Below are 15,343 nucleotides of genomic sequence, written 5' to 3' on the forward strand. Positions count from 1 at the left end.
AGGAAACCCGTCTCGCATCCACACTACACATGAGGTAAAACACGAAAACGCCCATGTAGCCAGCCGATTCGCTTGGAATCGAACCCATGATGAACTACCAGTGTTCAGAAACTTTACCACTTGGTCGCTAATAAGCAGACAGGATTCTGAAATGTAAAAGGAAACTTCGAGTAGCGAGATCGATGAGGAATATAGCTGCCTATATCTCGAGTTCTACTTGATCAATTCCTAGAACTGTTTCATTTTTTTTTTTTTTTTTTTTTTTTTTTTTGTATTCAGAACTGAAAAAACTATACATTAGAAATAAGCACTTGCCTACGAAACACATACCAACAAATGTAAAATAAAGCCTAACATTATGACCCTAAATACAACAATTAAATAATTATATAGGCAACATACTACAAAATATTGCATCGTACTGTAAATACTGCTTGGACGTTATTTGGCTGTGCTCTCTTCCTAACGCAACAGTATAAAAAATGTAAATGCTCTAGAAATAGGCACGATTAGAGTGCCGAGAGAATTGTGGTCACAAATGTCAATTTAAAATAAAAAATGGAATTTAAACCGCCTCGACTGTCAAGTTCTCTCTTCAGTATGAATATACCTACTACGCTATAAACTTTTTCTACGTTTTTTTATCTTTTTATTACAGACACACACACGCAATCACACATATATATGCAAAGAGATAGAAAAACTAAATATAGAGTATATAATTTATAGAGTTATTAAGAGGAAGAAAATTCAAAATTGAGATTATTAGTTATTAAATTTGGACAATATGCTGCAAAGTTAATTAAATAATCAAAACATAATAATTAAATAAAAAAATGATGCTCAACAAGATAACTGGAAGATCAAATAAAACTGAAAAAAAAATAATAATATAAAAATACAACAAATAATTGAAAATTCTCTGGTCTTTTCCAAGGAGTAGACAAAACATTTTAAACAAAACAGCGTTTCTGAATTATATCTGGATATATGTAGATATGTATGACATATGCAACCAATGAAATAAATTGTAATGTATGTTTATACCGTATTTTTCCACTCTGAAATTTATCTGGTGATTTATATCGTTGATTGTAGATTTAATACTCCACTGACCGAATCCAGGTTCATCCGAGATAGGCAGCTCCAGTTGCATCATATCTGTAAAAACAACACACTGTAGATTAAAAACTTCTGTTCAAAATTTCTTATTTTTGAAAAAATTTGTCAAGCAAGGAATGTGGAATTATATACTTCATGCTATATGTTTTCTTGCAATGATGTAGTTGAAGATAATATTTCAATACTCTTATCTAAAATGCTATTAGTACGTATAGGGCTTAAGTCGGAAATAAATTTGTAGTAATAGATGAGTAACTTATGATACATTTTGCAACTAAATATAAGAGTTTAGAATTAAAATTTAAAAAGGAAATATTTGACCTGAACTTGCAGAGATTTACACACATAAAAAATAAATAGTGAATTTTTTCCTTTATACATTAGAGGTTTTATAGATATAAATATACTAATTGTTTTCTCATGCATTTTCTAGTCAGCATTTTAATCTAAGTAACTACGTCCAAACAAATTTTCTATATCTACAAAACGAATATTTTCGTTTTAAGTAATTAAAAATTACTGTTATTAGAAACTTTTAATTGAAAGGTAAGCACTACAAGAATTAGTTTGCAGTTAACTGTGTTCATCAACTTGTCAATTCGCATATTATTTATCGCATATACTCACGTACTTTATATGGAATCATTAGAAGAAAGGTGATTTTTATTGAGAAAATATATATACAAACTGAAATTTTAAAATAATTGTTGTTCTGCTGTTTAGTGTTTGGCAAAAACATAATACATTTTTGATGAAATATTTGCAAGAATTTTTATCTCATAAAACATAATATCAGTTTTATTAAAGCGTAATTTAAAAATAGTGTGTATTTTTCAAAAATGTGAGAAATAAAACATTTATTCCGAAGAACAAGATTAAATCATAAAGAATATTCAATAGTTAAAGAATATTCAATAGTTTCATTAGAGAATTTTGCCGTAGAACAGTTAAATAAGGTTTGGTTATTTCATTATCATGGCAACACTCCCTCTGCAAGCAAGTTTAAATATTAGAGACAAAAGATATTGACTCTAAATGATGTAATTTAAGAATAAATTGAAAGCAAGTTACTAAATTATTTCCCAGATCATTTGTATAATCCGAACGAAATTAAAATTCTTCATCACTAGACAGGAAATCATACACAGCTAACTAAAATTTAAAATGTAATTGATTTGTAATTATTAAAAACTTTCATACAATATGTAATGCAACGACTTTTAACGAATTAGCACAAAGAGCAACAAATAATGATACAAAGGCAACATGGAAACTGTTAGTATGACTGGATTTTGATAGTAAATTGTTCAATAAGTTAAGCCACATTGACGTCGCAATCTGTCGAGGTAAGTCTAATTCACCATTCGAAGAATTAAATTAATCACTTTGGGCCAAAAACGAAACTGTAATTTGTTAGCCCGCTACTTAAGAAGATTAGAACGCGGTTAATCAAACTAGTTTCAAGTCCTAGGTACACCATTCATTCAATGGTCCTGAATGATAACTTTTATTGTTTTTGTAAGATAAGAGGAGTTATAAGAAGCTAAGAGAAGATTTAATGACCCCTTAAACTGGGAGCTTATACCCAAGCCTCATGAACATAGAAAACAATAAGACTGCGAATCTAGCAAATGCAAAGAGTACTCTTTTAGTATGAGAACAGGTACTAATAGAAGCTAGTTAAATACCTCTGTAGCACCATAGGTGATAAATATGATCCTAGCTAACTGTTAAATTTCCTCTCCAATTTCGAAGGAGTAGACCAGTTCCCCGTAGGGAATAGCTCAAAAGCTTCTCACAGTTCTTACCGTATCCTCAGCATCCCGTGTATTTTGAATGTCTCCTTTCCGCATAGAAACCCATAAGATCTTCGAATATGTGACTGTTGCAAGAATTGAGATAATTTATTTATTTTAAAAGTAATTACTTCCAACTTTTTACAGCTGCCTACATAATATAGCTGCTTTCTGAAATAGTAATCAGAAAGTTTGTGTTGCCTCAAATATTTTTATAATTTATTTCGCTTTGTGACAAAATGTTTCGTCATGTTTCCACCTTGTGGGCACAGTTTAAAACATTCTGTTGCATAATTTAATTCCATATTTAATATATAGCTTTTATAACATTGGAAACTACTGTAAACCAAAAGGTCTAAGAATTAATGTTAAATTTTTATTTTATTTGGAGTTGAGTTTATAAAATGCATTTTATTAAAACAAATCTCTCATGTTTTCGTCCATAAAATTTTTTAATATTAAAATATTCATCAGATTTTCGGTTCAGTTAAAAAATAGGGCCATTATAAAGAATTCCATCCAATTTCAAGTATGTACAATTAGCCATTTTTAAGATATCATGCACGCAAGGAGGATTCGAAGAGTGTTAAGGGGTTTAAGGTGTATGAGCCCCCTTAAGTAAATCAAATACTAACTAAAACTATTAAACATTATCTTACGTGTTTCAAAAGTGAGATTGCTCCATTGAGATACTCTTATACCATTCGAATCTTCTATCCATACTTGTCCTTTCTGAAAAACATAATCTGAAAGTAAGCTCATAGTGTTTAACCTAACGGTTTGTTGTTCATTTTCCACGTAGTTATTAAAATTTATACCTTGTTAGAAAAAAATGGAATAAATATACTGCGGCAAAGACACTTATCACATGAGAGAATTTTGTCAACAAAAACAGTAACGGCAGTAATTGAAGTTTTATGTTTTGAATTCATAATGACATTTCATATAAAATATAAAACATTTCATATAATTTTTTTTCTATTATACGTATATCTCTTTCGTAAAGCAAATTAGCTGTCTGATACATATTATCTGATAATTTTCTTCCCTAAGTTAATTCTGAGTGAAAATTTAAGTGTTATTTATTAACTTTCAGGCTAAGAATGATAATGAGAATTTAATTACATCTTTTTAATTTTTCAGTCAATAAAATGAGAAACTTTTACGGTAATATTTTTCTGATACAAAAAGTACACAAGTGCTTAAAAAGCAAGTATCAAAAACTAAACAAAAGGTACGGATGTAAAACTAGCATTAATACATACAGTTTACATTAAGGTAGACGTTGCATCACCGAATATAGAGAGGCAAACAAAATTGGCATAAAACGCAATCCCGCAGTCACACCACAAAGCTTTAAAAAATGGCATGCCGAACTTATGCGTCATTTCGCAAGCAGCTGTAGTTCCGGGTAATCCGAGGCAGCCAAACCGGAAAGCATAAACTGAAGGCACCCTCTGGACGATGAAATGCGTTGGAGGGAGGGTCGTTCTAGATGTTGCAAGCTGGTCGAAGACAAACCACTGTTGGGGAAGAGCTGAATGTGCATCGCAATGTCATCAATAAGCTGTGGAATCGTTACCAAAGGAATCAAAACCCCTGCAGAAGACGTGGCTCTGGATGCCGGTGGCTTCCCACAACGGCTGGAGTTCGTTTCCTGTTGCTATGTGCAAGGTGCTGTAAAGCATTAACCTCACGAACGGAATAGCAGTTACGAATTTTGCGTTGCTGTGTTATTTTGTATCTGCAATTCAATGCAGACATAAAAAAAAGGAAAAGCAACCATGAAACCTTATTTTTGTAATTAATGTATTTTCTTCTTAATTTCATGACATAGAATGATGAACCGGTGTTCAGAATCAATATTTAATCTTTTGAAGATCAAAATGCCAGAGGCGGGCTTTCGGTAAGATCACCACAACCACCGGAACGCTCGAGACTGCGATGTTGTTTTCTTCCCTATCGCTAAGATAGTTAGTAGCAGATGCAGTTTCCCAAAATACATTGTATCAGTTTATTTCAGAGAGCTTATTCTAAAAAGCTAATGGAAGCTTCTTTATGGGGAAGTAAAAAGGATGTCATTTGAAATCTTCACACCTCTTTGTGTGTTAACAGACGGGAAGGTAAGGAAACGATTAATAGACGGGGATGGGGGTTTCGGTATTTTAAACATACTACAGGTTGGCGAAGGCTTCAGTTTTCTAAGGTTAAATCTTTTTTCTAGAATTTAACGCTTAAGTGGAGTATTATAAGAAGCAAAAGCTAGTTTTTTGGACTTTAAAGAGGTATTTGCTTTTCCTTATAATGCTTAATGAGAAGAAAGCTTTTAAGTCATAAATTGCTTTAAAATATTAATTTGTAACTTACTCAAATGTTACCCTTTTTTTTAAATTTTCATTTAAAATTCTGACTGACTGAATGTTACAAGATACTAAAGAGCACAAACATTAAATGGCTGATTAAAGAAGTCCTTGCCTCTGGAAATTGATATTTCTGCTCAATAATAGAAGTGATGAAAATTTATTCACAGAACATTAAAATTTCGTACTTACTGCATCTTTACCTAGAGGCATTAAGTCGTCATTCAGTGGTAGAACACGAAATCTCACTAAAGAAGAAAAATAAAAAAGAATTGGCAAAAGAATATGTAATATATTTAATTAAATGAGCAGAAAAATAATGTAAAGTAGTATATTACAATAAGTTTCGTTTTGCTGAAATGTTAAATATACTATCGAAATGTACCACATATTCATGAAAGCAATATCAGCTGAGTATAAAATCATATGTATTGTTTTTGCAACTAATAGAAATTAAATCTTTGCCTAAATAGTAATAAATTACAAATGGAACACTTGCTTTGCAACATTTTTAAGGCGATGAAAGCTTTGTTAAAAGGGAAATTAAATCTCAAACCATGCCATATTTAAGGGCTTTCAGTTTTTCTGAAAGCACGCTGAAAGGACAAACTTGACTGACCTGTTTAATAACAGTGCTAATACACCAATGCAGAGCGTAAATATTGTAAAGTATAATGTCACATAAAACCCAAACCAAACCAACAAGTGGCGAAAATCTAGGCTCGGCCTTGTGTTATTAAAACATGGTGATAGTCTTTTATTTAATAGCTGTACCTTTGTTTCAATGAAATAGTGAAAATGACATTACTAGAGCATCAAAGCGTAAAAGAAATATTTTCAAAAACCTCCACTTCTGGGTGGGTAGGGGTTACACTGGATATCCAACAGTTGTAAGCGGCGCAACCGGGATATTGGTTAGAGACTCTGACTGTTGCACCGAAAAGCCATTGAATCCCAGAGAGGACATGGATGTATGTAAATTTATAGTGTCTGTGCGGCATGGGTTCATTCGAAATACGCAGCAAGCCGAAAGTCCTCTCGTGAGATGTGTGGCAGAGAAACTGGTATGGGAAACCCTCGGACCTGTCTCTCTGTGGTGCTCTCTCTCACAACTAGGGGCGGAATAGAACTAAAGTCAGGCTGTAATTTGATAGATGCCTAAGGTAGTTGCCGTCTAAGGTAGTTGCCAACGCCAGGAGCATTTGATTCCTTGCCCCGATGAATATTGTGGACTTGTGTCGACCATTGTCAGACAAGTGGGATTGGTAACAATAACAACGAATATTTTAATGTAAAACTCACTTGTAGACACCCCCACCGAGCTCAGATGATTTGTCGTATGTGAAAAGTAAGGTGCAGCATTCATTCACCAAGAGTAAGTAAGATTGTGAAGAAAGAATATTTTTTAAAGTTTTTAGATGAGACAAAACAATGTTTAATTATCGCGAATCAGCATAATGCGCTGTTATAAGTATTGAAGTTTTGATGAATTGTAAAATCTTCATTCATCTCTCATTATTCCAATAAATGTTGACTAATTGCTCGATGTTTTGGAAATTCACTGCTTCACACAACCCAGTGCTACAGTGCAATTAAAATTTATGTTTATGCGATTCTGAGAATTTTCTGGTGCTCCATCTTTTTTTGTGCTATTGTTTGCTCTTTTTAACATTTTTTTAATATATAGTAGAATGCGCATAAGTTAAAATAATTTTGCCATCGCAGCGCATAAGCATTCAGTTTCCAATACTAGGCGTTGGTGTTTTCATGTATTTGATGGATATCTTTGTTTAATATTTTTGCGAACTGTGAGTAGGCTTACAAGTTACAGAGTCTGTTACAGAGTCGGAAAGTAGTAGGACTGAAATTTTTTTAAAAAACAATTATTTACAAAAATGCCCCTTCTGCATCAACACAGCGTTTCCAGCGACTCTGCCAATCACAGAATGCTCCCTCGAACACAAAAAATTTGAATGCTCTTCTGCTTCCTCGTTACGGCCTTTTGAATGGCCTGGACCGAGCCGAGGTGCCGTCCTTTCATGACAATTTTCAGTCGAGTGGAGAGGAAGAAGTCTGAAGCAGCAACATCTGGGTTGTAGGTTGGCTAAGGAAACTGTGTGATGCCATGTTTGGTCAAGAAGTCCATGACAGCAAAGGCGACGTGGTTTGGCGCATTATCGTGATGGAGTCTTCATGATTTGACGATTGCTTGATGGGCCCGGGCGATTCGTTTTTTGAGTCTGAGGTGGTCATAGGTCAAAAGATTTTGCACTTTCGCTAAGTTTACCTCACGTTTAGCCGTTGGATGGCGTTCTGACCATTGCACATCTTGAGACCACTGGCGCTGGCGCTGGTAGATAAGATACCCCACAACCCGACCAAAGCATTAACATCTCCATCCTTCACCACGTTTTGACGGGAAAAATCAGTTCTACAACTTCCCCAACAAACCCTATATATTATATTCAACCAGTGTATTAGCTAAAGTCTGATTTATAAATGTGGAAAATTAAGCATCACCTTTTAAAATGCCTGATTTAAAATATCCATGTTTAAGAAATGGGTAGAAAGAATGAAAATAAACAAACTAAAAGTTTATTTCAAGCTTCTGTAACTGTAAACTGAGAGCATATAAAATTGATATAATTAAGCACACTAGTTGTGTGAAGTATAACTAAAATTCTCAACAATTTCTGCCTTAGAATAATATAAATATGCTTTTAAGAAAGTCACAGCACGAGTCAGTATGAACTAAAATGTTCTTTATTTGTCATCAACCATTTCAACTAAATTTGTAAGAGAGGAATGCAATGAAATCCATCATTTCATATTTTATGGGGAGAAATTTAAAGCGTTTATAAACAAACCGTTTTATTAGAACTGCTCAAAAGTAACCGAAATTGATAAATTATCGTTTTATCTAATATTATAATTATGAGTTTGTAGGTGTTTCATGTTGTATGCATCTATGCATAAGCATTAGTTATTATAATGAAAGATAAACTATGAGTATAGTGTTTAAGATTCGTTGAACTGGTAGAGACTTAAAAAATAAAGTAACAACAGATTTCTAAATAACAACATGAACATATTTAACATTGAAAGATTCTAACTAAATAAATAGAATTTGATGAAGTGAAATAAGTTCAGCAATCAGAATGGAAAATTAATTGAAAATCTAAAATAATTAGAGTTAAGCAAGAAAAGATGAACTGAAAGAAAATAAAGAGCCATGTCAAAATTAATATAACACTATTAATAATCCAAACGTGCGAAACACATAATAGGGAATATGAATAATTAACTAAATAAAAATACCTAAAATTAACGGAACATTATTTTTTTAAAAAGAAATGGAACTTTAAACAGTAGAAATTTAGAAATGTGTTTTTTAAGATTTCAGTCAAAATTATGTATGTAATAATACCGCTAAATATCAAATTACAGCAAAAAAGAAATACATTTAAAATATGGCACATAAATACATACACATATACTAAGCAATTATATTATAAGAAAGATCGAAATTTGCTCATAGCACAATACAGGTTTTGCATAAAACAAGTTACCTAAAGCTCTGTATTTATACTTTCACCCAGTCACATACGTATACTCCGCACAGATGAGATCATATAATATAAGATACGCAAGTTTGCACTAGGGAAGCCTTGCTCAGTGAGATTGACCAATGTCCTGTCCTAGGGCTGATACTGAATCCAGGATCTTGCAGATTTCGATGATTGCTGCTTGATTAGTAACCTGGATGGGTTTGCATGCTGCCGTCTTATTTGAGTTGGTTGAAGAAGGTCATAGATACAAAGAGATCGTAAGAGAAAAACTGTACATGTTATGGTCAGAACTATCCTAATGGCCGCAAACACAGACATTAGTATTGGTGATACCATTCCTTTTTAAATAAGCTGGAAAAGAACCATGATCGGTGATTAAACGCTTGAGTTGTGGGATGGAGATGGAGCGATCGGAGGAGACTTTTGGAATGAAGGAATAAGCGCTACGTGTCGTGTTGCTTTTATTCAATTGTTGCTATCAGAAGAGTGGTGACTTACGGTGGAGATTACGATTAAGGTGGGAAAAAATCGCTAAGATGTGATATTGCCTTTCTTTAGTGTCGCGCGTAACCTCTTTGTCCAGGTGGCCAACCGCTTCATTTCCTTCGAGTCCGTTGTGCGCTTATGCCTACACCAAATAAACATTGTTCGTTTTTGAATAATTGCTCTTGAATGGCTGTTATTAGAGAAAGGATTTGCCTAAAATTTAATTTATGATAACCAAAACTGATGATGAGATTATTTTCTATCAGAGTAGATAATTCTATATGAATTATTTTCTTTTGTTATTTGTTCAATGGTTACTGCCTCCGCCTGGAATACGTTATTGAATTATTTCCTGTGTTCTTTCCAAGTATATATAATTTGATGTATTTATATTGGTTGTGGCACAGCCTACTCCTTCCTTGGTGTTTAAGTCGTCAATGTAGAATACCTGTGCATCGCTCCGAACAAGATAGGTTTTTGTACTATAGATGCGGATTTATATTCCTTGTAATCTGGGTGCAGTTGATTGAGAAGTTTCCGATGTTCATAGAATGCTGAGCTGTAACAGGTGTTATAACAAGTTACATCTTTGCATAACTTCAGAGTACGTGTGATTCCTGTTCCGCTCGTAGATATAATGGGTGCAAACTCGGGAGTACTACTGCGACACTGGTGGCTGTAGTATTATACCTCTTATAGAGATTTAATGCAAAGGGCCATTGAATCATGAGGAAAAGCTTCTGTTTGCCGCCTCGCATTGGAGAGCATCATTTGGTAGTCACATATGGGACCATTTTTTAATGATTGTACAGCACAGGATCTTGTTAATGTCCTGGTTTTGCCCCCAGCATTCCTAGTAGTGACGTAAGTTTTAGAGCGCAGAACCTTAAATGCAGCAGCCAGGTGACAGACATGTAGTAAGGCAGCCAGATGATATTCCAGTAGATGGAACGGTCAAATGAGAGACATGGCCTATGTATAAGCTTCAGTTACCTACGGTTTTGAACCATTTACATATTTCTTCCTACGCCAGCTTGATGCAGAGTTTGTGGAAAGGGCTGGTGCTTGGACATAGTGCTGCCCTTTTCTCAAATGAGAATTGAAGTTTTAAAGTACTGCGTAGGGCTGTGAACTGGTTGTAAATCTCCTGACATCGTTGCTCTTGCTCTTTTCTGTTGCGACCACAGCCCAGAAACGCAGGGGCATCTGCCTATGTTATTAAATGCGTGTAATCGGCCATTGGGCAGCTAGTATAGACTCAAATGAGATTCCAAAGCATGAAGTTTGCACAGTATCCTTAGCAACACTCACTTCCTTAGGCTTGGCGGTGAGGCTGGTATTATTTGCCACAACGAAGTATCTTTCCTTCAAGTAGCTGTTGAAGGTGTGGTAGATGTTAGCAGCGCAGCAAGTCTCTCTGAGGGACTACTTTAAGATTTGTCATCACAGTTTGTCGAATATGCTCTTTAAGTCAATGGAAAGGTATGTAGCCGCTTATTTCTGTTGTTGATATGTCTATGTAAATCTTCCGGTGAATGCAGTGTGGATAGATCAGAACAGTCAACGTCACTAACCTCTATACTGGCTGAGTAGCGCAAAGTTTTGACAAATAGTTTAATGATTTCATTTGTTTGAGCTAGTCAATTCGCATTTGAAAATGAATTAAAAAATTCTTTCTCTCTCTCTCTCTTCCTTGGCATTCTAATGACATATAAAAAATTAAATTTCCTTCCTACCATTGATAAAAAAGTTTTGTAGGTTTGCTTGATTCTTAATATTAAATCATAATGTTTCTCTGAAAGGGAGATCTTCTAAAAAGAAAAGCTTCTGTATCATTTACATAAGGTTTTTTTACAATTTTTCCGCCTTTAATATTAGGTGGACTGTACATGCGCTTTGTCTTAAATCCTCAGCAGAACTTTAAGAAATCACAGGTTCGTAATCTTGACAGAAACTTATTCATTCTTGTTCCTTGGAAATGTTACACTGGTTGAAAAACAGCAACTCACCAAGCATGGCCCAAACTCTACAAATCTACCTTGCTAAATTCTCTTTAATTCCATATTTTATGAGCAGACACCTCAGAAGAAACTACCACCTGAAGCTCCAAGCGCTCGCCTATGAATCTAACCCTTTTTCATCTGCCGTGCTCTTCAGCTCGGAGACATAAAATAAAATTTGCATAATTCTGAACAGCAGTCCTTTCTTACTTAGTAAGTCTATCGCGGAAATTTGTTCCCATTGATTGAGGCTTAACTCACATGGTTACTGATAAAATCATTTAAAATATTTTCCCAGTAGAAATAACAGCAAAAGGAAACCTGTAATGCTATTTTTCCTCTTATTCACCAAATGTATTCGCGGACATTCCCTTACTTAACTTATAAGTTACATTTTAACCCATTCAGTGACAAATAACACCAGACAAAATTTACATAGGTTGTTTCCGAATGAAACTGATTCCTACAACTTATAGGCGATGCTATAGGCCAAAGATAAGTTCTGACACGTTTGTGCAGCTATCCCTTGCAGTATTGTTTAGTCCAATTATTTTTTTTGGGGGGGAAGGGATAAAAGAGCGTATTTTTAGCACTATTTTTCATACCATGGAAGAGGCAAAGAGCAGTCGTTTTCTTTTTGTGGAAAGAGAGTGTGAAAATTTCTGAAATTCTTCAAAATCCGCGAGGAGTATTTCGTTCCCACATCTGTTCCCTCATTTGATAGAAAACTTTGCAAGGTGTTCGACTGAGAGTTTAATCATGCCATAAATAGGTAGATTGAAGAAATATTGAAAACGTTCCTTGAGGATAGATTAAAAATTAGCTTTCTTTGGTATATTTGCATTCAATTAAATAGGTATTATACTGAAAAGCTGCATTTAAATATTTATCAAATAAGCAAAATAAAAAACACTCTAGGGACATCCCTTGCAAATTAGGGCCCGTTCGTATCAGTTACTTCAAAACTAAATTAAATCATGTAATAAAATATGAATAATTACGTTAACCTGTTACAACAGCAAATAAAATAGCAAGCGAATGGATAATGAATAGCGAATACGCATGTGCATATTTGGAGTTCATGCATAAAAACCCATGCATATTATATTTTGATACAGTGGATGCAATCGGATTCGGCACACTATGTAGCACCGAATCTTTTTGTGTTACTTTATTAGTTATTTTGGTGATATAGATATGTTTTATTTTAAAATAATACAGAAGAGTTCTAGTATAATTTTAAAGATTTATTAATAAATAGTCTTTCCATTCTTAATTTTTTTGTTTATTTCTGTTTATTTGTCTTCATTTTTTCTATCTGCAGCCGGGTTACTCCGTGTCAAGGCCCTTTCTCATTTGTCTCAGTTGTCATGTGGTATATCCACCACTGCCTCTGTAAATATTTTTTTCAAATTTTCCTTTTCAGTCTTAAAATTTGAATTTTGATATTTAATTCTTAAATTTGTCACTACTAAAGCGCATCGATGTGTTTAAAATTATTCACAAATCTTCTTTAGCAAGTGTGTTAGATTTCTGCACAGATTTCTTGGTTTTCAAAATTTCACCTACTTTAAATATTGATATAAATTACAAGCCAGCTTTACTTAGCATTTTCAAAGTTCTAATAACAACAAAGCATTTTTCCTTTTGATTCATTTTTGTTCGATAACGGTGATAGTCCATTTTATATTTGTTCCATCTATACATCTACCTAATTATTTAGTTAATTGTTCCACCTCCACTAGAAAATCGAGTTGCTCCTGAAGAAATAATTTACGTCATTCACTCTCTAACTTGACTTTTTTTAAAATCTACTTCAATCTATCATTAAACTTTGAATAGTTGTATATGATATATCGTTAACAGAAAAGCATAATGCAAGGAAAGTTATCGCCCATTTAGATCTATAATATCAGTTACAACTTCCTTCAAGAGTATTTGCAACGAAAAAATATCTTACCTGTCTGTCCGGGTTTGTACTGCGGTTTATCTGTCTGAATCAATGTAAGGTATCCAGACTTTAAACGTATGAGAACATTTTCTTTAATATTAATTTCATAACCATCTCTGAATTTGCCAAAAATATGTAATTCTGCGCGTATGTTCCTCCTTAAAGGAGGCACATGCATCTCCAACCCCATATTCTGATCTGGAAAGATACATTTTATAAGAATTTCAGTTTATTTTGCAAGTTAATGATATTTTTTTAATTCAGAATTTAATTTTTAAGGTAAGATAAGGCACATAAAGTTTCAGTTCAATTATACAATATTTTAAATGTTTGATTAAGAGAAAAAACAACTACATTAGTTGTGTAGCATCCGAAACAAAACAACACTTTGCGGATTCGGATTAGAAAGTTTTAATCGTAATATACTTTGAAAAATAATAATCGTTTTAGAACACTTGACACTCAGATGTATTGCTATTCCAATTAATTACATAAGTTGAGAACTGATACCCAAATTACCACATATCTAGCTAATTTCATTAGTGCTCTATTTCTGTAGTCACTATTAAGAATTACAAATTATAAAAAATTATAAAAATATAAAAATGTTAATATAAAGTACATTTCTGTATAAAAGAAGTTTCATCAATGAATACTGAAGGTCTTGTACATTTTACGTACGCCTCAGTTATCGGGATCGGATTCAGAAATGTATGTATGTATGAATGTATGCGTTAATGTATGCATGTATACATGTATTTACATATGTATATGCGTGTATACACATACTCATATAAGTACATACATACATATCATCGTACATACATGCATATAATTTCTTAATCCAGTCCCGATAACAGAAAAGTAGCATTATTACATTAAGCCCTTCATATTGCTCAGCCTACGTCTCTCTTTCTTTCTATTTGCCCTTGCAAATTAGTAAGTTATCTTTATGGAGTTTACTCTCGTTTAATGTAGGCCGCTTTTAATCCAAAAATTTCATTGCTAATTCCATGTGCTCAAACACTGAGTAGCTTATCCACGTCATAAGTTCGATAACATGTATTTGTTCACCTACGGAAAGCTAACGTTAATTCTCGATAAAAAACATAAAATTGAAATGAAAGAAGACAAAAGGCATGCAAAAGAAAAGGCAAATCATTTTAATTTAAAATATTTTGTACAAAAGTCAAAACATTTTACCTTTTAAGTTATCATAAACCACTTGCATACACAAAATACAAAGAATTAAATGAAAGCGATTTACAGCTCTTTGAATGGTGCTGGAGGTTTAAATCTTTTTAGGGGATCAAATGGTAAAATGAAAACTTGAAATATTCATTCTATGCCCGGTTCCCCAGATATCAATTAGATAAATCAAATAATACATTTAGGACGCATAATTTAAAGAAGCAAATAACAAAAGCACTTACAATTTAGAAACGTAAATAATTAAAAAAAAAAACCTTATTCTCCACACAAAAGGCACTACCTAAATATAGAAAAGGACAGTTCATACTGGCGTTTTCATTTGCCTCCTTAGAACTCGCTCCACTACAACCTAAGTATGGGGTTGGCGAGCATTTATTGGCTCCTCCTTGAGCACTTTCCTCCACACTCCGCCTCTTCCTCATCATTTACTCTTCCTCCTCACTCCCTGATCCTTGTAATGTCTTGACCCTGATGACTGATGACGTACTGTACCTACCACGTAATATTATAGATACGCGCAATCCTATTAAATCTTTCCCATATTTATTTTACTTTAATGGTTAGAAAATGTTAAACAATGTCTATTTTGCATTTACAAGTATAGCATTTCACAAAATAAAATTTCAAATTTAGCTGTCAGAAAAGTCTAAATGTCCTGAGAGTATATTTAACAAAGCCATATCTTTTCAGATCACTATAAAATCTGATGTTAAGAATGAAATGATTCGAAACTTGTAACCAGGCAGAATTTTTGGTGATAGTTCTTGGTTGAAGACATCTTTGATGAAAAGCGAATTTTCCATGAGTTTTCTTTATATTGGGCGTAGATTTAGATTACGTTAAAATC

General features: G+C 33.4%; 1 protein-coding gene across 1 annotated transcript in view; it reads right to left on the minus strand.

Moving 5' to 3' along the window:
• The window catches only part of LOC118181321 (alpha-2-macroglobulin-P-like), a 137,918-nt gene that overhangs the window by 106,116 nt on the left and 16,459 nt on the right, over nucleotides 1-15,343 (minus strand). Inside the window, exons 3-6 of the mRNA XM_085825574.1 lie at nucleotides 13,294-13,482; nucleotides 5,471-5,526; nucleotides 3,578-3,650; nucleotides 1,048-1,161 (exon numbers count right to left, since the gene is read on the minus strand). Coding sequence (XP_085681700.1) covers nucleotides 1,048-1,161; nucleotides 3,578-3,650; nucleotides 5,471-5,526; nucleotides 13,294-13,482 — 432 coding nt within the window. The remainder of the gene's footprint in view (nucleotides 1-1,047; nucleotides 1,162-3,577; nucleotides 3,651-5,470; nucleotides 5,527-13,293; nucleotides 13,483-15,343) is intronic.

The sequence above is a fragment of the Stegodyphus dumicola genome, chromosome 10, assembly GCF_044657685.1.
Source record: "Stegodyphus dumicola isolate Sdum_Otavi_A_Nest chromosome 10, ASM4465768v1".
Lineage (NCBI taxonomy): Eukaryota > Metazoa > Arthropoda > Arachnida > Araneae > Eresidae > Stegodyphus > Stegodyphus dumicola.